Here is a 24931-nt window from a genome sequence, read left to right on the forward strand (position 1 = left end):
TTTGCTGCACATGGCATTATTGTACCGGTCTGTGTAACTCAACCTGGCGAGAGCTATCAGGTAGCCTGGGATGGCATGGCTGCAGAAGGGGGAAGATAAAAAAAAAAAAAAAAACCAGCAAGCTTTTTTAATTAGCGTAAGAGCGTAAGATAATATTATAGTATTTGCAAACCTTTCTGTAACCCCTCAGCTAAGGAGCTGTGCAGAGGTTAAGCCACAGGTTTGCGCTTGTTTGTCATTTATCAGAAACCAGGCAGCGGAAGAGATGGGCCTGTCGAGAGCTGCAAGAGGCAGAGCAGAAGGCCAGAGCCCCAGGTGTTTGGCCCCTCTGGCAAGCCAGGTTTTACACTTAAGTTGCTCAGTGCAGTAGCTTGATTTCCCCTTTGCCTTGTGCATGCAGCAAAGATTACACTTAGGGAGAGTTTTTTTAACAGACTTGTGCTTTAATTATAGATAACTTCAATTATTGCATATTTCACTAAGCTTTGGAAGCATTTTGCAAACAATAACTCATAATCCTGAAAACAGTGTGTTTGGTTTGTTAGGGTAAGAATCAACTCCTCCATACTCTGTGATTTAGAAACTGAAAATGCATTGTCAGCTTCAGAGGATGTATAAGGATAAGCATGATTTAGCTTGACCTTTTATTTTAAGAAGAGAGCTGGAAAAGGGGAGGATGGAGGGAAGACAGAGGAAGAGAGGTGGAGCAAAAAGATATAGTAAGTTTAAGTAATCAAGGTTCCCAAGTGACCAGGAAAGAAAATAAGGCTGTCCACGTTAAACTCAAGCTTCATGGAGCTTGATACCAAGGAGGGAAGTTGTTCAATCCCTTTACTGCACAAGATGGAAAYTGGTGTTTCCAAAGGATGGGATGTCACATAACACTCCCATTAATCCCCTATTATTTATGGTACAACTCCAGCCTGTGATAGGCAGGGTTTTTGCTCACACAGGGAGCAGCGTGTGTTAGTGGTGCCCCTCTGTGAGCACACTTCAGACCAGGGAGCACCTCAGGACACTCTCAGGCTGGTTTGCCTTATCCCAATGCATGAGAAGAAGAGCACTGACCCATCTCCTGGAGGAGGCCRTGGGATCATCCAGTGCATCTCTGGAAGGTACCCTGAGATCACGGTCCCTTACTGAGAGCAGCATAGCAGGAGAAGGGAAGGATTTTCTCAGCAGCCTCTTTTGCTTGCTCCAAGTCCAGCTTCAGGTGATCAAACTTAAAAAGAGAAATTTGATCTAATCTTCCCTAAAAATGATGTCCACTTCATGGCTTTTTTGCTGAGGACACCAAAATGGGAGGTCTGTACAGTAGGGATTAGAGGATTAGCTGGCTAGGGAGTGGCAGCCTAGCTCAAAARGTTAATTCAATGCATCAGCTAGCTTCACATTTGCCACAGGATGTCCCCTCGGCAGCAGCTCAAGGAGATTTCTTCTAGAAAGTACTTAAAATGAAGGGCTGAGAGAAGGGAACTCAGCCTCCCRCTCCTGGCAGGTCTGTGCTGTGTGTGGTATTTGCCTCTGGACTTGTTCTGCTGGGGCAGGCATGAACAGTCTGAGATAGCTTTTGCTTTTTTAGCTGCCCTGAAACAAAAATTTAGGCACGCACATGCTATGAAAACAGGATACCAGCTTTTGTCAGAAAGATCAGAGGAGGTTTGAGGTTCTCTCTCTCTCTGTATCTCTCTTGCCCTCATCCTCTCACCCCAGTTTCTGTGAACACTGAACACACATTCAGAGGTACAGTGGAAGAGATGGCAGTGGCTGAGACCCAGCTCTATGCAAAGGTTTCCAACAGGCATAGGAACAAAAGCACCTCGTCGCTACTTGAGTCCCTCCTAACCAAAGGATTCCCAGCTCATACTGCGTGAGTAACAAGCTTCAGCTCCCTTTATATAGTAAGGAGTACATCTGTCAAGAATTTGAACACAGAGAGCCTGCATTTTTAATTGAGAAAGTTCGCCCTTCGTGGGTGGTAATGCCTCTACACAGGGATCAGAGGTGYCTTGCTTCGAAATTCTTGGAGGCCAGTGTTTTGTTTGTATTCTGAAAATAACCTGCTCTTTATCCATTACTTAAAATGCTGTGTGTGTCTCTGAAGACTCATATTCTTCTGTGTCTTGAGACTGAGAGGCTGCGAAACAACTCAAGAAAATGATATCTGTAGCAAACTCTTGGGACAATTCCTCTTCTATTTTTGGTCTTTTCACCATTATTAAAGAGTTAATGTGGCTGTATCTTCTATATTGTCAGGTCTTGAAAGATCTCTTTTTGAGTTTCATCATTGGAACTGTTTTAAATTAGTAAGCTTTTTTGTTAATATGCTTAGTTTTTTTTATGTTAATAATGTATGTTCAACAAAATGTCAAAAAGTCTATCACTCTTTATTCTTATTTTGAATTGAGATCTAGTTCCAAAAGCACATCCTATCAAGAAAATATGAGATAATAATAAAGAATGAGATGCTATTCTTGGTAACCTCAGCTAAAGAAAGTTTAACTGTGGATAGCATTTGCTCCACTAATAAAAAAGAAGAAACATGGTCACTTCTTTCCCAGACATTGTTCAGATAGTTTCAAATTTCCGGACGACAACTTTGGACATATTTGCAGTGGCTAGACGAACTACCTGCTTTTCAACACTTACTCTTCAGAAAATAATTCCTTTTATTTAAATATCAAAGGACTCCTAATCAAAATTATTTWAAAAGGGGGAGGAGAATGTCTTTGTGGCCTCCATTTTGACTTTTCATTGAAAATTTAAGCAGTTGAAAAGGTGTACTACTGAAATGCTATGTTGTTTTTTTCCAAGCACGTCTCTTTTTAATAGAACAACCATAGACATGGTGAGGTACAATTTTCATGGGTACAACGTACATTAATGGGTACAATTTACAAATATACCCTGGTTCTTTATTCCCAATCATGCCCAGTGGAATTTTAAAACTGGAGCTTATCTGAAAATCCGGTTCCCTCTTTGTCTAATACATACCAGAATTCATCATCCCAAAGTAATATTTAGTTTTAAAGTTTTTGATTCTGAAAGTGATGATCTTGAAATTCCCCTTGAAATATTTTCTGCTGTTACTGAGATGGGTTAGTGCATCCTGGATCAAAAATAACAAACAGAGCATAAAATACCATGCAAAATCAACATATAATAATATAACTTCCAAAAGTCTTTTTGTTTTTAACTTTAATTTCTTATAATGATTTTTAGATCTTAAAAATTATATCGCGTTTTTAGCTTTCTCAGAAGTTCCCGATTTCAGCTGCTAATCAAAGTACTGAAAGATTGTTCTTTTGGAATATCCTGGCCTGAACAAAACAGAATATCCCAATATATCACAATATTGTTCATCATGTAGAACTTATATGCCAAAGCAGTGTTTCCCAAAGGAACAAAATCCATGTATGTGGTGATCAAGCCTAGCACCAAGTCGGCAAAAYGTGTCTTTTCTCATGCTTAGTCTGCACTGAACTATGCCGGTGGTTTTCTACTCTACAGAAGTATCAGTTTATTCTTCTTTTAAAGACATGATTTTTAACATGGATTTTCTAGTGTTTCTCGCTACTTCCTATTTGCAGATAAGAGATTTATTTTTTAATCTGTTATCTTTCCACCTTCACTGCTCAGCTTAGAAGCATAGGATGTTTTAATTACAAAAACTTGTTCATGTGAAGGACATTGGTGACATTTGGAAAGCTCTCATAAGAAAAGGAAATATGAACTAATTTTTTTTCCATAGAATAACTACTGCATATGAAGAGAAACTTGAGACATTGTCCCTTACATTGGATTGAGTTTGCATCTGAGTTTGTGGCTCAGATCTGCCTCCCCGTTGGATTATAAGAATTTTTCATCCAGTTTTTCAAGCTCCAGCTCTAAGTATGATTTGCTTTGGTTGTGTATATGAAATGTTGGCTCAGTCTGGACGTTGAATTTGTCATTGGCAAGATCATTAGCCTATGAATAGAACGCATCTCACTCTTATAATAAGTCTGTGCACAGATGTGTTACTCAACCCCAAGTAAGTCTGGGCCGTCAATAACGGTGCTAAGGAAATATCTCCAGAATACAAAGGAGCACCTCCTGTTGGAAGAATAGGATAATTGTCTTTAAGGAATTAGAAGTCCTGCAGTGGAAAAGACTGTCTTGAGGACTTTTCAAAATAGTTATATAAACATCTTCCAGAAATAACCTACTTCCAGTAGGTCCTATTTGTGCTGGAAAAGACTTGATGGCTGCAGAATATCCAGTTTTATGTTCCTGGAGGCATGGAAAATCATTTTAATTCTGTTATTTTGACAAACACATATTGTATTTTGTAGGCAAAAAGCCTTGGCTGCCACTGGTCAAAAGACAATAGAAGATGCTGCAAAATGGTAAGTGCCTGTGATTTCTAAGGAGGACTATCATACCAAATCTAGTTAAAAATATTTCTTCATATGTTGATTCTGGCCGTGAAATTTAAGTCATCAACCATCASCATAAAAACCCTGCATTCATTTCGTTCGTTTTTTATGCATTTTATCTTTCTTTCATTTTTGTTCATGAAGAGAAAGAAATAATTTAATTTAACTGCTTACTCTGGAAAGCAAGGTTATTTGCAGAGGGCACAGGGTAAATCAAAAGCTAGGGAGGAAGGGGCAGTCTTGGGTAAATGCAGCAACTTTTAATCTGATAATGATGGTCATCTCATATGATCAACAACACAGGAGAGAGCTGCTCAGATTTAAGCCTCACATTTTGTAGCACTTTTTTAAAGAACAGGACCTGCTTCTGCCTGCACTCGCTTCTTTCAGCTCAGTTTTTGCCTCTGTGAGGACAACTCCATGTCCCAGCAGGACATAGAGCTCATACACAAGGCACATAACTGGAAAAAGGGAAGAAAACATGGAAGATATGTCCACYTCATAGTGATTATCATTACAAATCCATTGATTTACAGCATTGGGTGTACAGTGACTGAAAATGATGAGAGCAGTTGTTTTCCCATGAGAAAGGTTCATATAAACTAAGTTGACMGTCAGAGGGATGTACAATTTGAATCAAAATCAGGTCCTGATGTCCTGATTATGCTAAGTTTTTTTCCTTTCTTCTGAGACTCCAACAGAGCATTCATAGATTAATAAATTACTTTTTATTCTGTTTTAATCTATATTCAAATCAAACCTAATTTCTCTTCACCCTCTCCTTTTTCTTTTTTGTTTGCTTGTTTTTGTTTCTGTTCTGCGCTATTGCTTTTTTTTGGGGTATTTTTGTGAGCATACAGAGGAAACTAGATGATGTCATGTTCAACTCAAACCAAGGTAGTATGAAAAAGAGCTTTGTCAAGGACATAAYCATCTTTCTACAAGTAATCCCCAATATAAAATCTGTGAAGCTAAATATACAGAACAAAGTAGAGGCTATCATTATCTGGGATATAAAGCTTCTGACTTTTGCCTGTGCATTTTCTGGTTTGCCATTTTTGCTTTCATCAGGGCTGAAAAAAAATTTTAGTGCTTTTTGAGCATATTTTAAAACTTCAGATATTTTTCATTCTGTCATTCTCAACTATTTCTCTTTTGTCTCTTTTTCCTCTTCCAGTCCTCTGCTTCCAATTATGAAAAAGAGGGAAATTAACCCTACAAAATGAAAAAAAAMCTTTTTTTTCCTGTCTTTCATTTTCAGACATATAAAAAAGTAAAGACATATAATAAAATTCAAAGCATACACAACAAAATAAACAGGAACAAAGCCCCAAAGGCCTTTCTCCATTAATTGATATTCCATAGAGAAAATCTTTGAGCAGCTTTCATTTTAACTTTTCATTTCTAATCTCCAGGGGATGACAATTTTGTATTTCTTTTTTATTTTTTCTACTTCCTGCAATGAATGTCTTCAGGCAGAGGGAAAACGAGTAAATGATGCAAGCTCTTACTTTGTATAATATGTTCTCAATTTCAGGTTACACTCTCACTGCAATGATCCCTCTTTGGATGACCCAATCCCTCAGGAGTATGCTCTCTACTTGTGCCCCACTGGCCGCTTACATAACTGCCTGCAAGACTTTTGGAAGGAGAGCAGGCGCCTGTGTGGGAAAAACAGAGCTCATGAGATTTTTCCACACATCACACTGTGTGATTTCTTCACGGTAAGGCACACAAGACATGCAATGGCCAAATATCGACTCCTTGTGATGCTAGGTCACCTGCAGCTGTTTTCCACCAGATCTTCTCCTTGGTGATCAAACAGATATAATACGCACGTCTAGGAACGAATGTTAGCTCTGTTAGTGTGCTCAGCCCCTGAAGACCACTTTCTCRCCACACAGAGTTAGTGAGAAACTAACTTTAGTTTCTCTTTAGTTTAGAAACTTTAGTTGCCTAACTCAGAACTCAGCATGGCTCAAACTACTGAAATGAGTGGGATGATTAAGYGTAAGCGAGTGACAGGTCTTTCATGTGCCTAGAGCAACCCTGTGCAGCCTTGACAGAGCAGGCCCCAYTAATGGGAAACACTGCTCACAACACGTGGCTCACACTTGGATCCAAGACATTAAGCCTTCTTCCCCAGGATGGCTGCAGCTACGTTCAGTCAATGATCTAATGGTGATGATATTTTCGTAGGATGTAGAAAGCTTTGGTACTTGACCTATAGCAAGGCCAAGTCAACTGGCACTGGCTAATTAGATCATCAGTCAATGATCTAATGGTGATGATATTTTCATAGGATGTAGAAAGCTTCGGTACTTGGCCTATAGCAAACTCAGGGAAACCTTTTCCTCCCTCAGAGTGTAATCATTGAACTATTACCATGATGGCATGTGGCAAAACCTTCTTGTTGAAGGCTGACCATTGTGAAAAAGGGAAAAGCAGAATATATGGGAAAGAAGTARAAAAGAGAGCCAGACTCTCTAGGCCAGCTGTGCAACTGAGTCACTTTGTCTGTAATTTAATATGGAAATTAGACCCTAGAGCCTAATTGGTAGGTAATTTTCCAGTTCTGAAAATGCTACTGTCCTCCTAGTTCTTCTTCTGAATACTGGATGATGCTTTAGAGAATGTCTCAGCAGAGCTATCTTCCATGTTTGGGTGGGTGTGCCAATGTTAGCCAAGGCTAACAAAGATTTCCTGGTCTAGAAAAACTCAGRAGCCTGCTGGAAACCAGTTTCATGCTGCACACAAACATCAGCTGCATATGAGATGCTCTGCAACAGAGATGAGTAGATGGACAGGTTATTACATTCATCGTACTTTCAAGTTATACCATGTAACTAAGTGCAGGCAGTGAAAAATATTTTGATATTAGAATACTTTGTTGCAAAATATTGAATATCCTCTTACACTGTGGCCATTAATCACAATTATATGGAACAAAAGCATTAATTAATAACGAATGCTGTGCTCTTGAAAGGTGTCAAGTTTAAAGGTCTGACCTGGAAGAGATGACTGAATTGTAACACTCATCTCAAGAGCCTCAGACACGTTTCAGGTAGCATATTTCTAGGGATAAATGTACCMTCCATAAATATCCGCAGCCAGCTCTTTCTTCCTCAGCTGTCAGCAAGAGCTGACCTTGGGAACCTCACACATGGAAAGTGAGACACACTAAACCAGCTCCCATCCTCTCCTCCTGACCTGTCCCTTTGACGTCTCCTGACTCTACAAGTCTCCTGCAGCTCATGGACTTGCACTTACTGCTGGGTACTCAGCGGAGCCTGTGGGATGGTGCTTGCCCTTGGTGTAAGCTCCAGTTCCTCCCACGGGGACCACAGAGCCCTCCTCTAGAGCGTCTGTTGGTTGTCTGTGTAGAGCCTGCATGGCTTGTAGGAAGTGCAAGAGGAGCATGCTGTGGTGGTGGCTGGCAGCTGAAGTGTACAATATGCTTAACAGACAATGACTGTTTAAATAAAAGCAAATGGAAGTGCTTCAAAGGCTAACACTGGAGAGAGTTCAAAAGACAGAGTCGTATGAGAGGGTGATGGGATCGGAGCACCCATGCTGTGAACAAACAAACTCCAGTGTCAGAGTAGATCACAGTGGATGATCTGAACCTCCTCCCCAGTTGCCTACTGCTTCCTTTTTTGTAGCTTCTTCCTTCTCTTTGGGTCTTTCCTTGAACAGATTGACCCAAYGGACAAACACAGTGGAGCAAATAGCTCAGTTAAGGAGAAAAAAGCAGTAAGAAGAGGGAGCACTGTTAATGTTTGTGTCTTTGGCTGAATGGCACAAATTCCATCTTTATCTTTTCATTTCTTAAACTGCTTAATTGACGGTTTTTGCTAAGGCATGTATTGGTACAATTCTTTAATATAATTAGAGCATTAAAGATTATCTGACAAATTTCTTGTGAATTTTACTATGTATGTAGCTCAGCCTGTGAGATTTTGAATGTTTAMTAGGACCAATTTCAGGTAAAGATTGGAAGATAACAATAAGATAAATTCTTACTTAAAATTAAAGAGGGAGATAACTGCATCATTTCAGATCAGCTACTTATTAGATGGTAAAAAATTTTGGTCCTTCCCATCTAGACTAGATACACCTAATGGTGAAACTATCTCCTATTATAGCACCAATGCACTGTGCTGACCAAACTGCTCTATAGTAATTATTTTAATAACATGAATTTCAGGCCATTTCATAGATGCTCTAGCTTTCTCAAGAAATTTAGCTTCCATCTCGATTCTGGTATTACTATATGAAACAGTCTATGAAAATGGCTTAGTATGCTTTCTAAAGCATGTTCTTCTGTTTTCTTTCAGTGTGAAGACCAGAAAGTGGAATTATTGTACGAGATCTTAAAGCACGTCGGTGAAAGTTTTTCACAGTGCTTTCCACCATTCATTTCCCTATCACTGCATTCATCCACCAGCTACCTTGGTTTCTTTGTTGGGGAAAGCCATGCAAATATCCTCAAAGAATTTGCTACTGCATTCTCTGCAGAGGCTTCAGCCTTAGCAGGTAGGATAAACATCAGTTGGAAAAATGAGTGGATTGTAGAAAAACAGCTTAAGATGTGATACTGAAAGCGCCTCCTGTGTCTCTGGACATGCAAAGTTGATATTTTACTACAAGCCAGCACTCTTTCCTCCTGCAGAATGGAAAATAATATGTCTAGGACCTTTTTGTAGTTTGTTTTAGTTTCTGAGGACACARTGCTTTTGTCACAATGAGTGGACAAGAAAAAAGAAAAGTACCACAAACTTTTGTTAATTGCCCCTTCTTTGGGAAATTCAGGTGAAGGTTTTACTTGGCARCCTCTTGCAGGCAGCTGAACGATAGAGCAGTCCTTCAAAATGGCACTAGCTTTCGGTTTACTGAGCTTTTGTGCTGTGCTTCTTTCCAATGATTTTGAAAATGTCTTGAAGGTTACTCATTTCTGAGCAGCTACATAACAGTTCCTCTGGGATTAGCTTTGTTACAGTTATTGCTACCTCATTGTGCTTTTGTATGCATTTCTTCCCTTGAGCAGCAAGACATAGTGGTAGACTGTGTAACTTGACAGGCTAATGATCTGGATATCCAAGATGGGCAGAGATACAATACTTCTATTCCTAGGCCCTCCATACCTAGCCCCTACTTCTTTTTTACCTCACCAATGATGGAGTATCATGACTGGGTGGGTACAGTAGGAAAATAGAAAAGATCTCAAATGCAGCCTTGTGAGACAGTAGATGTTTCTGTCTTTGAAGGGGTTCAGATCTCTGTGACCAGGCTGGAAAGGAAGGCAGAAATGAAAGAAAGAAGAAATACAACCCATCAGGCATGGATTTTCCCTGATGTTCACGGTGCTCCCCTCTGTTCTTGAGTTTGAGTCACCTATTCCTTTTCAGTGGTTATGTGCCAGATAATGATCTACCTCACCCCACAAATTACTCATCTGAAGGGCAGCCAAGAAAAGACAAGCATTTGGTACTCATGTCAGAGGTGACTGGGGTACCTTGTGCATTACTAGTTAGCAGGGTGAGAAATGCAATATGGAATTGAAAGTATATCCTAAACCAAGTGTCTCTGCTGCCTTGGCATTGCCAAAAGCCTGTAAGGAGAGGACAGCATCAGCTCTGGGTTAAGTTTCCAATGAAAAGGGCCTCCTCCACTGTGTTCAGCTTCATAGCCACACTGCCTTTTCTCCATATTACTCATACTATTGCCTGCCCTCGCAGCAGAGCCCTTGCAGGTGCTCACAGCTGCCTTTGCAACCATGTTTCTGATCCCACAACCTTGGTCGCTGATGGAGCGAGGTCCATCACCTTTGAGACAACTTGGTAAAGCATATAAAGCAGTGAAGTCTTGGCTAAAAATAATTGCTTCTCCTCCTCCTTTTTGCATGCAAATTTATCCTTCAACACTGTTCACTTCTGTAGCCTGTTTTAGCAGGTGGTGCTGGCAGCTGTGCAGCTGAGGATGTGGTGAGCTGCCACATGAGTGGGTGGTAGCTGGAGCTTGGGGTGGAGGGGAGCCCCATAGCCCTAAATGCAATGTGCTGTCTAATTGCACCCTGTGCGAGCAAAGATAGGCCAGGAGATCACCCCAAAGCAGCTGTCAGAGAGGCAATATTATGTAGCTCACAAGTCATGAGACCGTGCACCAGTGCAGAGTCTCATGGGTGTTTTCACTGCCGTAGGCTCTGCATCACATTGACTGATTTTTTTTTTCATTTTTTCCAGTGTGATGTTTGAAAACTAAAAGTAAAGAGAGTTTCAGCATGCCAAGCAGAAAGAAATGAGGGACAGGGAGCTCAAATGCACAGGAATCATTAGTGGTTCATATCAGCTAAGTCAGACATAGAATTAAATCCTCTTGGATCAGTACAAATTATTTTTTAGTTTTTTTTCTCAGTGAAATAGACTCAACATTCGTGTCAAATTAAAATGTCTCTCTGGCCTAAATCAGAGCATGAAAAGCCAAGAAAGTGAAGGCACTGAGGAGAAAACACCATCTTCCACTGTGATAACCATTATTTCAGTGGTTTGGCCGTTTTCCCAGAGACACAGCTTCAAAATGCCCTCTGCTCAAGAAGACTTTGAACCCATCCCTGCCATTTCCCAGGGAAACACTGGACCCAGCTTCATGTAGATTGTGTGAATATGGGGTTACCTTAGTCTTGCTGATGGAGCTCCTCTAATTTTTCTGGAATAAATGAACTAGGGAGCACTCTCAACATGCTATGCACGGTATAATGACCTGATTGCCTCCCTGAGAAATAGGTACTAGTTCCTCCTCCAGTGACAACCAAATGAAACTGGATCATCAATGGAAACTGACAGTCCTTGACCCCTGGAGAGCTTTGTCTGGGAGATGCAAGTTTAAAGCATCTAGGATTGGGAGAGGAATTCAAACTCTCTTTGTTCTTCCTCAGAGCAAAGACAACCCCAAGAACAACAAATAAAACCAAACCTATGTGGAGTTTTTTTTTTTTTTAATTGTCTTTTGCAGGCTAAAGCTCAGAAGCAAATCCAGTCCAGATCTATGAATATTTTGGTATGATTAAAACCATGATATTCAGAAAAAGTTATTCAGTACACATACAGTCACCTCTACCATTCAACACTATGATATTTTCTGTATCATGCCAATCATAAGGATAAATCAACAAGAAGAGCACTGGGTGACCTTTGCTTCTATTTTGTGACACGAGCTGATTGTTTTGTTTCTAGATTGCCATGTGAAACCCTGCCAAAAACAGGTCCATCTTACCTTGGCTCACAGGTTTTATCCCCACCATCAGAAGACTTTGGAACAGTTGGCCAAATCCCTCAACCCAGGGGAGCCCTGTCAGTGGGTAGCTGCTCTGTATTCAAGGGACATGCGGTTTGTACATTACCAGGTAATGCTACCAGAGTTATTTATTTTTCTGACTAATTAATTAAAATCTTTTCTGCAGCCATCTTGCTTTTTTTTTTTCCATGAACAAAATAATTCACACTACAATATTTCAAAATGCAAGGTTGTTTCGATTATCTCTTCAAGGTCAAAAACTGTACCCTTGATTTACTGTGAAAGATATCTTTATGGTAGATCTCCAAGAAAGCTAATCTTGCAATGACATAAGAAAATAAAGGCACAGGACGTGATCTTTGAATATTTGCTAGAACTGGCTAGATCACAACTTTGCAGTAAAATTCCATTCAGTAAAATTACAAGGTTTTTTTGATTGTTCCAATGCAGGTTAGATATCAGAGAGCAGGGCTCAGTTCATTTACTGGTGTTGAAAGAATCAACATTATTCCTCTTGTCTTTTCCAAATTTAAACCATAGAACAATAAATGGTCACTATGTCAGATGTGCATATCATTTTAGTATAAGTCTTGTTTTGGATTTTGGTCAGTCAGTAAAGTTGCAGGTTACCAAGGCAAGAGTTGATAATGCTTTGAATACAGTTCATAATGTCTGATTTTAAATATTAAACTGTTAAATTTAAAATATTTTACAGGAAAATGAAGCATTTTTTATGGATACCAAATGCCTATTTTTACGTATATGTTATATGCATTATTAATTTTATTCCTTTGCTGTAGTGCTGTTAAGGAACAAGTTGCAGAGCAGAAAATAGATGGGTTGCTATGTAGAGTACAGATTTTATAAAAGCATCCTCCAAAATGCTGTAGCACATACAACAGCTATGTCCTGTGTGTTTTCCTCCAGACTCTGAGGGCCGTCTTCCAGTATAAGCCCCAGAACATCGATGAGCTGATGATAAATGTTGGAGACTTCATATACGTTGACCCAACACAGCAATCCGATGTGAGCGAAGGCTGGGTGATCGGGACCTCGCATCGAACTGGCTGCAGAGGTTTTATTCCCGAAAACTACACAGAGAGAGCCAATGAATCAGACACTTGGGTCAAACACAGGTAAGTTGTCACTTATCCACTTGTCCTGTGGTAGAGACATTGTAGAGTTCATCCATGCCATCTTGCTGCCAGGTGCAAGCTGCAGGTGGTGTGGGCAGAAGGGAGTTTGCCAAAGCATGCCAAAACATGCCAGAGATCTGTAGCTGAAGGGGATGAATCCCCAGGAGCTAGGATTTCTGCAATAAAAGACATGAAACAGCCACCCATAGAAACCCRAAGTATATTAGTTCATCTGCTCAAAGGATAACATCTGCTTACCCTTGAACAAAATTAACATCCTAATAAATGTTAAAAAAAATGTTCATTAGTGCAAATTTAGACTTCAGCCTGCATTACTATTTTCTTCTTTTCTCTTTTGTTCTTTTTATTTTGAGTGGTGACAAAGCTAACTTGAAATGCAAAAATATATCACATTGTACCCTTCCTTGTCTTGTTGATTCACCCATATCGACAGACATCTGTCTAGCTTCCTGCACTTTGCTCTGTAGCTGGCAGCACCACTGATGGTACTTGTAGATTAGATCCAATTCTTCTAAGCTAGAGCTGTAGGTGCAGTCCTTGCTGAGTCCATAGAGACAAACAGGAGGCCAAGAGGTAACATTTTTCTTTCAAAGTTCATCCTTTAGAAGAGTTGCACACAATGCATGCAGTCAGTTACTATTATTTTAACCTCCTTCTGCTACTGTGTCCTAGCTACTGGACAGATTCTAGCTGAAGAGCAAAGTTACAAAGCGCATAGCAAGTGTGTGAAGATCGTTGAACAGAACATGAATCTTGGCTTTCACACTCCCATATAAAATGCCGTGACTTAAAGATCCTTCCTGTTGGTGTGTGCACCCATGTTTGTGTGGTGTGTGTGTGTTTGTGTGTGTGTGTTGCTTCTACTTTTTCTACAGAGAATATGCTTTTGTACCAGCTTCAAGATTTTTCACCCAAGCTGAAAATGAACCTAATGTAAAGCTGAATGGACAAGTCCATAATCCAGTTATGTCAAGAAGTGTAACCAATATACTTTCAGCTCAGGTAATTGAGGCTTTTTTTCCTAATTTTGTTGTGTGCTTGTGCAAATATACTCTTAAATAAAAACATTTATAATTTTAATAATATCTTCCTGTTTCTTCCCCACATTGTCATGTTATAGTGTAACATATGTGTATAAAATTGCACTATATGGTATAGTGTCTCATACATCCTTGAAGATGTGTACTCTTGGCTTCCTTCATCTATATCTTTTTAYACCTCTCACAGTAGTACAACATATAAAATGTTTGCTTAGCTTTCTTTGCGCACAGACTTAAAAGGAAAGCTAGGCAGAAATATGGGACAAATCTCACAAGATACAGACACTGGGACAAATATTCTTCTCAAGTTACATATTCCCTTGTCTTTCAGAAGAGGTCATAGCAGAGTAGCTAGTTAGTTAGTTAGCAGCTTTAGTTAGTTGTTTTCACTTGAGTTAATTGTCATTTTCATGACCAAATTCTAAGGATTTCACCTTAATGGCTAACACGGTTTCAGATCTCTGTACATTTTAATATTTTATCTCAAGATGACTGTGTGAATGTCTGTAAGAGAGACACTTCTGCAAGAATGGCACATCCTTACCCTAGCTCTCAAGTGCTCTTGTCCCCTCTTACCTGGCTCAGATCTGTGGCACAGCCACTGCTTGGCCTGAAGACGTTAACGCTTGCAGCCTAAGAGTTTCCACGGCCTCTGAGTTCYTCCTGAGCAGAAGAACAAGACCACAAAACCTTAGTTTTGAACTCTCATCTTCTTATGGGGGATGATTAGTGTCTTACAGCATAAGTACTCTACTATTCTGTGTTTAACAGAATATGTGAATATAAATCTCATACCGCTTCTTAAGAATTCCCTTCTCCGCTTCTGAAGATACACATCTGTAACCTCAGTGTTGCAGCAGTGGCACTGCGATAGGTTAGTACTGAGAAAGCTTTAAATCTGTGACCTGTTCCTCTTTATCTTTTCGTGTATATCTGTGTGTGTTGTAAACTAACCCCAAACTTTTTAGAATATATTTGCAATTCTACACAGTCCAATTTAAAAGCTAGCCACTAGCTTTGAAATCTAGGTTCACTGCTGACTTGGCCAGAAGCATTTATAAAAAGTATAAAGCCATTAAAATTGCTCTCTTCACTGGGAAAAGAAAAAAGGGCTTCCTGTTRCTCCTGGTGTACAAGAGAACATAACTGTTAGCATTTGTTAGTTTACCTCTTTTGCTTATATCAGTCATATAATATGTATTAAAATTATAATTGTTTCCTATACAAGGATTAAAAGATTTGTTATCAGCATTGCCTTTTGCTAGTACAACTATAGAGTTAAAACTTAATTTGCAGCCCATGAAAGTCAGAGATGTCTTGCCTTTGCCTTTGCAATGTGGAGTTGATCAGGCTCGCTACCTGGTCCCTTAGCTCCTTTCTCTCACTTGCAGTGCTTTTTTATGCTATACACCTTTCAGGAATAGACAGCTGTCCTTACTCTGTTGGTCAACATATAGGCAGTRGAATCCAAACTGTTTATGCACGTTAAATTATCATCAAACAAACAATCAAATAAACGAAAATCCAACAATTTTTATACARCTTTCTCAGAATACCACTCTTCGAAGAGGTCTGTTGGTGATGCGCCATGGCGAAAGAGTTGATCAGGTTTTTGGGAAGTCTTGGCTTCAACAGTGCTTAGCTGCAGATGGTGAGTAAGGGAATGGAAGTTCTTACCAAATGAGAACCAAAAACACTAGACACTGAGTCTCAGGGATACATGAAATTCAATCTCCTTCAGATGAAACTAAGTGCTGAGAAGGAAGAGTGAATAACATTGCAAGGTCAGACAAAACGCTGTTCTGATCTACACACTAATCCATCAGACTTAGGAAGAGCAAGTACAAACAATGATAGAAATGATGTCAGCATTGACCTAAATTTGAAGAAGAATTTCTTGACTCTCTCTCTTCAAAAATAAAGCAATAAAAAAAAAWTTGCCTTTGGGTACAGAAAAGCAACCAAAAGCTGGGAAATATTTGTTGAGAGGGAGGAGGGGAACGAGGAGAAGGGCGAGTTCACATGGAAGCTTTATAGTGAAAGTCTTGTTATCCTGGGGTTCTTCTACGTGATGATGAATTTTGCACTACATAATGGGGAGGGTACTTTCTGTGTCTATAATCAGTTAATTGATTTCAATCTTTTTTTAGTAGACATATTGGTTTTTTTTTTTTGTCATTTTGGCAATGGGAATTGAACATTGATATGGAATTAATATTTGTCTTTTTTTGAGTCCCACAAATGCAAATTCTTGTGATTTTCTGCCCTCTTGCAAAGCAGAGGTTTCAAGTGAGATGTCACTTTGTTAGGACAGGTGATTTCCCAAATCAGTATTGTGACCTTAAAATGTCATCTCCTTAAGGTAATAGTAGTCACTTTTTCTTTTAATATCAGTGAGACATTATGTCTTTACTGGTAAACTAATCCTATAGATACCTGAGTTCAGACATTGTCCCATGATCCTCCAAACTGTTTAGTTAATAGCTAATYCTTTGGCATGATCTTGGCTAATGATAGCTTTCCTTCACCCACAGAGTTTCTAGATGAGGCTTTGGGCACAGCAAAGACTAGACATAGTCCCTTGTGGATAGTTTGGTGCTCCTTGAGGATTGTTTGGGTGTTTGGAGTGTTGGAAAGAGAATTTAGCTCTTTGGGCAAATGCCTTGCTTTGCCACTTGCTGTTACAGCCAGAAAAATAGGTCCTGACCTGTTTTGTTACCAGTGAAGAAGTGACTTTCAGTTTGAGTTATTAGAATCAACCACATACAAATTAAAAAAAAAAAAAAAAAAAAAAAAGAAAGAAAGAAAGATTAAGCTCTTACAGTGAGATGAAATGTTATTCAACCACTGCCTCCTTCATACTGCAGCAAAATGTTCCACCTCCTTTCAGGAAAATACCACAGAGCTGATCTGAACTTCCCTTCCATCCTACCAAAACGGAGAGACAGTATGAAGCAATTTGAGTATGATCCTCCTTTATCTAGCTGTGGTATCTTTCAGTCAAGACTTACAGGTAAGCAGGATATGTTCCACTGCAAATTTAGGTATTTGGGTAACAAGCTTTCATCATCTGCAAAAATTCATGCTGCCCTTTCAGTAGAAATACTTCCAAGCAGTATTTTTTATGATAACATACTTCTAGGAGAAAATATTACAAGATCTTTTTATATAGTAAAAGAGAGAACTGTTCTGATTGCTCATCTTGGACAGACAACCTGCCAGTTCCTGGCAAAGATAGCTGAAGTAAAGAAGGTGCAACACAACACATGCCTTCCTGCGTGTCTGCGAGGGACTAATGTGTTATGCAACATTTATTAACCAGGTAGACTGAGGAGTGGAGAGTCTGGCCCGAGGAAGCAGCTTCATGGTCAGCAGATTGTGGTCAGCTATCAGGTAGCTGATAACTGGGTGATGTGGGACAGCCTAACTAAATTAACTTACAAGATGAAGCTGTTTCTGCACACTGAGCATGCAAGCCTGACTGTGACAGTGAAAATCTGTGGCAAATGCTTGCCTCTCTCTGATGAGTTCGAAATACGGATACAGCAAAATTCCCTAGGTGCCATTTTCAGAAATGGGATTAATCTTCCATAATTATCTTTCTTCCGTAATTATCTTTCCAGCATTCACTTTAAATTGTTTCTGCCACCAGAATGAGTTTTCTAGTTAGTTCAGTCGCTCAACAGTGTGTAAAATGAATAGAAATGGGCTGTCAATATATCCCATACTGATGGAACTAAAACATCCAAGATTTATTTTTTCTACGGAAAATTCTTTTCTAATGATTTGTTAAAAAAAAAAAAAAAAACTCACATGGCCGTTCCCTTCCAGGGGAAGCTCTGCTGGACCAGGCGGTGGCAGTCAGCTATGTGTACTCGTCACCTGCACTCCGCTGCATACAAACAGCTCAATACGTACTGGAAGGTAAGGCATAAGAACTGAGTAGGGGTTTGTTTGKTTGKTTGGTTGGTTGGTTGGTGCCACGATGGAAAAATCTCTGCCAAATTTCTGTGAAGTCTCTGAGATATGCAATTGAGACACTGTACAACTCCATGGTGGTTTGTTGTTACACTTAAGCAGGAAATAAAAGGTCCTTTTGTCTAGTTGGTAATGTAGGCAGTAATAAAATTATTGCTMTATGTATGATCTTAAGAGGATGATCCTATTAAGTTGAATTAGCTCTAGTTATGATGGAATCTAGTATGATATGAAATGGCCATGTGAGGCAGGTTGCATCATTACAAAGGTCTCCTATTCCCAGCTTCCTCTGCATCTTTCAGATGATCACAACAGAACTCCAGACATAATAATAATGCAAGAACTTCCAGTGCCTTAACATCTGTCAGACAGGAATATGATTTTTTTTTCATTTAATCAACATGATCCTCTTTTGTATGGCAATAAGTATTACATTTTGTTAATGAAAATATTGCATCAAACAATGGGAATATACAGGCTGAATTAACACTTCAAGTGCATCTTTCTAAGAAATTTTCTTTTTTTTTTTCAGGCCTTAAATTAGATCAAAAGCTCAAAATAAGAGTGGAACCAGGACTCTTTGAATGGACAAAGTGGGAAGCAAGCAAAATAATTCCTAACTTTATGACCATGACAGAACTGACAGAGGCCTCTTACAAAGTAGAYACAAGCTACAGGTAATTGATGTCTATCCATCTGTAAAAATGTTTTCTTTCTGAGATTTCTTTTATTCTTTTGTCAGCTCTTATATGTCTTAAACTATTAGTGCAGAAATGGGTGATTCTGACCAGATTGAATTCTGCATGTTCCTTTGACAAAATAAGACTTGCTATCAGCTGCCTTGTGACAAGCATCAATTACATTCACTGCTCTGACAAAGAGACAAAATATTTTTGTATATGAATGTGTGCACACATTTGGGAATGTGTTCCCAAACAAATACTCATGCAGAACAAGTGGTTTGCATACACAGAGCAAGTGGTCACAGCTGCACCCACACGAACATCTGGTATTTGTTTCTGGCATCAGCCCTGCTTTGGCAAYGTCTGCCAGTTCAGACACACAGTTTGCCCTGCACAAGCATAGCTATGTTGCATGCATTAGTGTCTGGTGTCAGGATTCTTGGTTTTACCTTTGGCTCATGTGAAGGATGTTTTAGAAATGTGAAGAAGAACCTGCAGTAGTAAAGAGCATCAATGAAAGAATGTGACTTTAGAAAAAGAAAAGTCCTCATTTCAGGTACAGTCCTTTGCCTACATGGCAGGATGAAGAGAGGTTTAAGGGCCTGCCCCAGGGGAGCTCCCTCAAAGCAGAGAGCAAGTCTGGTGCTCAGATGTTCAGATGATGTAAAACATCYCTTGTTCGTGCCCCTGAGGTCTCAGAAGCAATAGCTGCACCAGAAGAAGAAAGTTGTGGCYGTTCCCATGCTCCTTAGGGAAGAGCCAGGTGGAAGCAAAAGAGGAAAGTGTCAGGGTAAATGACCCCAAACATGCCAGCTRTCATTGAGACTTTGGAGGCAGGCAGGATAGCAGCATTTCTCTGTGTCTGATGTTGGTGCCAAGCTCAGCGAGGGAGGGGTGTCATCGTGAGTTCTTCGAAGATAAAGCAAAGTATTCAGCAAAGACTTTTTGGGGCCCTCACAGCCTGAGGTTCGATGCAGCTTCTGAGCATTTGCAAACCACAGCAGAGCAGGAAATGATAAGCCTCCATTCAATCTAACTCCTCATCTTGCTCGCAGACCAGGCAGCTCTGTGTTTGCAGTGCACAGCCAGACCGAGGACATTTCTCAGCTAATAAAAGTGAGAATCTCTGGGGCTTCCCACATATATAAGAAAAGGGAAAAGGAAGCTTTTCAGACCTCAGTTTATTTCTTACAGCTGATTTTCTTCATTTTAAATTGCATGAAGGTATAAAATCTTTCATTTTCTTGGGTCATAACATGTTCTGGTGTGTTTTACCAACAGCAGCCTGTTTTCCTCATTTTTTTTCTACACAGACTCACTTGCCTCAAAAAATAAACAAACCTGTGCATAGCAAAGGTACAAATGGGGAACCATGAAAAGTTCAGTGGGCAAGCTCTGAAGAAGTGCTAACTACAGCTCCCAGACCCCTCAAAGCTCACTCAGATCAAGTCAGAAACAGAACAGATGAACTACAAACTCGCACATACACAGCTGTTCTCTTGTTTGCTTCCTGCCACATGCAACATTCAAAATCTACTGGTTCCAGGAGGCAGCTCTACTACAGTCTTTTAGACTTGTCCCAAGGACAAGTCTATAAGTCTAGAGGACTTGTCCCAAGGTTGCCTCTTCCTAGTGCCACTAGGAGGCAACGCAATTGAGTGATATCGAAGATGCATGACTGAGATAAAGTCATTTTGAGATTCAGTCACCTAGTCGCAGTCATCTCCAAGATGGGTGTCTAGGCTAATATAATTATCTAGCCTTCTCATCAGTGGAAAGACAGGGACATCTCCAGAGAGGGRTTTTATGTCTTCTGTAGTTTATGTCAGGCACGTAGATAGCAGAATTGCCCTCTGCAGGAGCTTGTTTATCTATTTTAGGTGACCTAAGTGGACACCGAAAGAGTAAATAGCTAAAGTTGGTGAAAATGATTTTGTCTCTCTTTCCTCCAGAAAAGTGTAAGAGGGGATGCTCACTTTCCCAAAGTAGGATAAAATCTGTCTTTGCCATTCCTGCCCTCGCAGATTGCTAACTGAAGAATCTCAGGAGATTTGCTTTGAGAAGCAGTCCCAGGGCTGCACCTTCCACACTTGAGAAATGTTTATAACCTAGAGCTCCCTTCCAGAAGCTCTAGTTTATAGAACAAAAGCTGCTTATTTCTTTCCTCTTCACCCCATACATGAAGGACAGGTCCCTCTTCTTCTTCAAAACAATCCTTTACAGGTTATTATCATGCCTTTTTCGGTCTTTTTATCCAAACTGAATTCCTTTAATCATTCCTTGTAGGTAGTGCTTTCCAGACCTCTGTGTACTGCACCCCTCTGGCTTATATCTAGTTGGTCCTCATCTCACATGTCCTTTAGCTCTCATAGTACTGCCACTTAAGGTGGGCTGGACACTTAAATTGTTATTTAGCCTGGAAGCCACCTGGGACAGTGCCCCATTGCACATATACCAAATAGGTACAGAAGCTAAGGTATGGATATCCACTCTTCATTTGGGATGCTCAGTTCATTTGCTGTACAAGCAGTTAATAACAGGGTTAATACTGAAGGGACAGAGGTGCTAAAACCCAATACATTACAAAGTTCTAGCTCTGCCAAATGGCTGACCAGTTTTGTTCAGCATTCCAGTCTTCTCTGGCCTTATCAGAATTAATACTAACCATAGTTAATAATCTAGAATGAGCCTGTCACCAACTTTTACCATGAATTTTCTACTTCTGCAGCTTGTACTGACATAAAGTACTGCTGCGTTCATCTGGAAAATACATTATGGTATCATACATTATGGCAATATATTAATCTAATCTCACTGCTGCTATTCATGGGATAAGGAGGCAGTCGAACCATGGGGAGGAGGGTAGGTTTGTTTGTAGAAGGAAATCAACATCCTGCCTTGTATCACAGCACGTGACTAACTACACTTGCTAGCTGTAGTTGTGAGCATCTCTGGTTCCCACACAAGTTATATTAAGAGATTGAAATGAAAAGTAGGAAGTGAGTTTAAGGATGCTGAATTCTGTCCTGAAGAGTGCCATGGCATGGCATGGACCTCCATGGACACCTTTATAATAGAGATAACCAACTGATGCAGGCACTCCAGCCTGGAGGACAGGACACAGTCAGGACATGACTATAAGATTTAGGCAGGAGATTTAATAGGAATTACTATGGAGGAAGATAATGTCCCATGCAAGCTGTGATATCACTGTGCCAGCCATATCAATGGATAGGCCTATTTCCTTTCAACCAACTGCCTTTTCTCTGCCATGTTCACTCAATAGTGCTAAAAATGTCTCAGTATTAATCTAGACATTTTCTTGTGATTTTATTGTAGAGGTAACTTCCCACTCTCTTCTTTGGTGCCATCAGAAACTTATGAAGAATATATAAGCAGAAGCTCCACAGTTATAAAACAGATTGTCACTGCCTGTCCCAGCAGAGGTAAATGTTTCAGATCTTTGTCCATCTSATCACACACTTTTTGTAGATTTGCCATTAGAAACACAGGTTTTGCCATCATCCAGCATTTAAGGTAGACACTTAGACGTTGGCCAGCACTATGCCATATCAAAATGTATATGAAATTATGTACATATACACTTCATGGCAAAAAKTTAATCTTTGCTTGGCCTTTCTATGTAAGGATACAGCTCAACATAAGATAATATGCTTTCCTGGAAAAAACTACTTTTTCTCTTTCCCTAGGAAATATTTTTTCTTACTAGTGGCATGCATACAGCACATGAGACTTTTTCTGACCAGTACAATACACTCCGCCACATCTGTCAAAGAGCTCTGCAAAGATGAAGAGGCCCAAAACAGCCTCACACCTATCAGTATAGACATCAGGCAGTGCTGCAGCTCTCTTACTACTTTCCTTGGATTATTCTCATATATCAGGTGTCATCCTTATTGTGGGCCATGGCTCCTCCTTGGCATCTTTCACTCGGCCTCTGGTAGGGCTCCCAGCCAGAGAAAGCAGCAACTTTGCCCAGGTGGTCCGAAAGGTAAGAAGATTTTTCCAGCAGGAAGTTTTCTCTTTGCATTATTATATTGTAAAAAGGAGCTTGCTTATGCTATTTGGGATACATGTATGCATGCTAATACCAATGRCATTAATACGCTCATTACAAAGGGAATCTGAGGTAGTTTTAGCATAGCACTGCCTCAAGAGAGGCATTTCTCCGCATGAATTGCATGTGTCTAAAGACCACCTCTTTGGAGAGAAGTTTTATGCAACTTCCACAGAAAGTCAATGCAAGATCATAGTAACACAAGAGCATTTGAAAACCTCTCCATCTGGATCTGGTTTCCTCAGTAGAGAAATAGAGATAAGAGTCTCCTCTCTCCAGCCAGTGCRGTTGTGAGTCTAAAATTAGCTATATTCAGTGAGTCATTCTATAAGAAGTTGTATGTTTTCTGGGTCACTGTAAATACATACCTTATTTGCTCAGCTTCAAAATGAAATGGAAATGGATTTCATTGCCAGCTTTACAATTCAGGTCTGCACTTGAGACTTGTTGACCAATTTTTGCTTTGTTTTGTGCATTGGCACCAGTAACATATTTCTTCCTTCTAGTTTACCTTTTGTCCAGGACATACTGTAATACCTGCTGTCCTGCTATTTCCAAAGGGTCTTTAATTGTATTTTTACTATGAGTGTGATACTTAAGAAGTGAATACAGTTTGATAATCAAACCCAGGTATGAATTTGGGGGCATGGCACAAGCTCAGCTAGTATCCAACAGGCCTCTTTTCTGTTTTCAGTTCATCTCAGAACTAGCAAAATATCCTGGTGTTTATGCCCAGAATGTTCTGGGAATTTGTTCTCTTCTGTTTTGTAACAAAGCCTTCCACATCAAAGTAAAGACTCTGCTAGTAATTCCTGCTTGTGCTTTTCTTTCCTAGACCCCTTCTCTGGGCATGTGTTTTTGTGAAGAGCTTAAAGAAGAGAACAAATGGCAGATGGTTAATCCACCAGTGAAGACATTAACTCATGGAGCAAATGCAGCATTTAATTGGAGAAATGGCATCCTAGATAATTAGATGTTCAGTTCTGTCTCTGAAATTGCCAGAAAAGAGAAGGCAGTTTATTACTCAGCACAGTTGAGGGATTTGTCCACATTACTTACAATTCCTGGGAATTACTCTCTCTGAGTTGTCTAAGCACAGTAAGAACTTCTGAGTTTGGTGCCTGAAGTTTTGTTTTCCTTTTCTTTCTTTTTTTTTTTTTTTTTTCAAATTCAGTGACTGAGAAGAAACTGGCTTAAAACTGAGAAATAATTATTCAGATAATAGAGAATACCGAATGACCTGGTTATAAATTCCATTGCAATTCTATTACAGTCACTGAAGAAATCATTGTTGCATCTTCCAAGAGCAAAACATAATCAGTAAGGATTACTTTTTTCATGCACTTAGAAACTTTCAGACAAACTGAGATATTTGGACTGGAAGAGGTCGTCTAGACCATTCTCCCACCTGAAGAGGAGATCAGTGCTACCTAAAGCCATTTCTTATTGACTCTTCTAGTTCTGTGGAAGTATGGGAGGAGGGGAAATATCATACTGATTATTTATTTACCTCTTCTACAAAGGGAGTTTATTTTCTATCACAGCATCTTCTCCACTRTGATTCTCAAGAAATTCATATGGACTCAGTGATTTATTTTCAGAGAAAACTGAACTGACTGCTTTAATGTTGCTAGAAGACAGATACCTAAGTTGTACTGGTGACGAAACCCAGCATGAGCTACTCTAACAGCCGAATGTTTCCTGAGACGGCACTTGAGGGAAAACAGCTTTGCTTGTGTTGTTCTCTACCAAATTATACAAATGGTGACATCCATSAGGATAGTTCACTTGAAAGACTCTTTTCTTGGTTCCTTTTTTTAGTCAAGGAAACATGGCCCCAAAATCTTATAAGCAAACAGGAACTTGCCTTTCCACTGGCTCGGATTTCCTTTATAAATGATCTTCTCAGATGACTACCCCTGAGAAAGCACAAGCATTTGTTGACATGAAAGGAAAATATTGAGGTTTCCCTTTCYCTCTTAACATGACTGACAAGATTTGTATTTTCAGCCTTCATGTCCCCGTTGTTTCTTGGTAAGCCTCTGCATGCATGACATCAACCTCAGAGCCCATCTAGCATGCCATCAGCTGMAGAGCCCATCTAGCGTTCTTCAGGGTTGAGGATCCTCTGATAAGTGTCCTTATCTGCTGGTGCAGAGGCTTCCTATTGCACTCGTATCAGAAAGAGCTCGCTCTGACTTTCCAGCTATGGCCAAGCTGCCTGGGCTGTTGCTTTTCTAACAGCACCATATTTTCAGAGTGAAAGACAAATTTATCTTCTGGT

General features: G+C 39.9%; 1 protein-coding gene across 2 annotated transcripts; it reads left to right on the forward strand.

The window, feature by feature from the left end:
- The first annotated feature begins 1757 nt into the window (after positions 1-1757).
- On the forward strand, positions 1758-23620 carry UBASH3A (ubiquitin associated and SH3 domain containing A). Of its 2 annotated transcripts, none has more exons than XM_026036186.1 (14): positions 1758-1870; positions 4335-4388; positions 5956-6142; positions 8756-8954; positions 11651-11820; positions 12639-12847; positions 13744-13879; positions 15460-15559; positions 16799-16921; positions 17740-17832; positions 18419-18563; positions 21909-22015; positions 22475-22581; positions 23483-23620. In XM_026036186.1, the coding sequence occupies exons 1-14, from the start codon at positions 1758-1760 to the stop codon at positions 23618-23620; spliced, it is 1881 nt and encodes a 626-aa protein (XP_025891971.1). The 2 variants fall into 2 exon arrangements, with proteins under 2 accessions (XP_025891971.1, XP_025891972.1); XM_026036187.1 differs by having other exon boundaries at positions 13744-13870.
- Positions 23621-24931: the final 1311 nt, after the last annotated feature.

This window comes from Nothoprocta perdicaria, unplaced genomic scaffold (assembly GCF_003342845.1).
Source record: "Nothoprocta perdicaria isolate Ctin4 unplaced genomic scaffold, notPer1 scaffold_171, whole genome shotgun sequence".
Classification (NCBI taxonomy): Eukaryota; Metazoa; Chordata; class Aves; order Tinamiformes; family Tinamidae; genus Nothoprocta; species Nothoprocta perdicaria.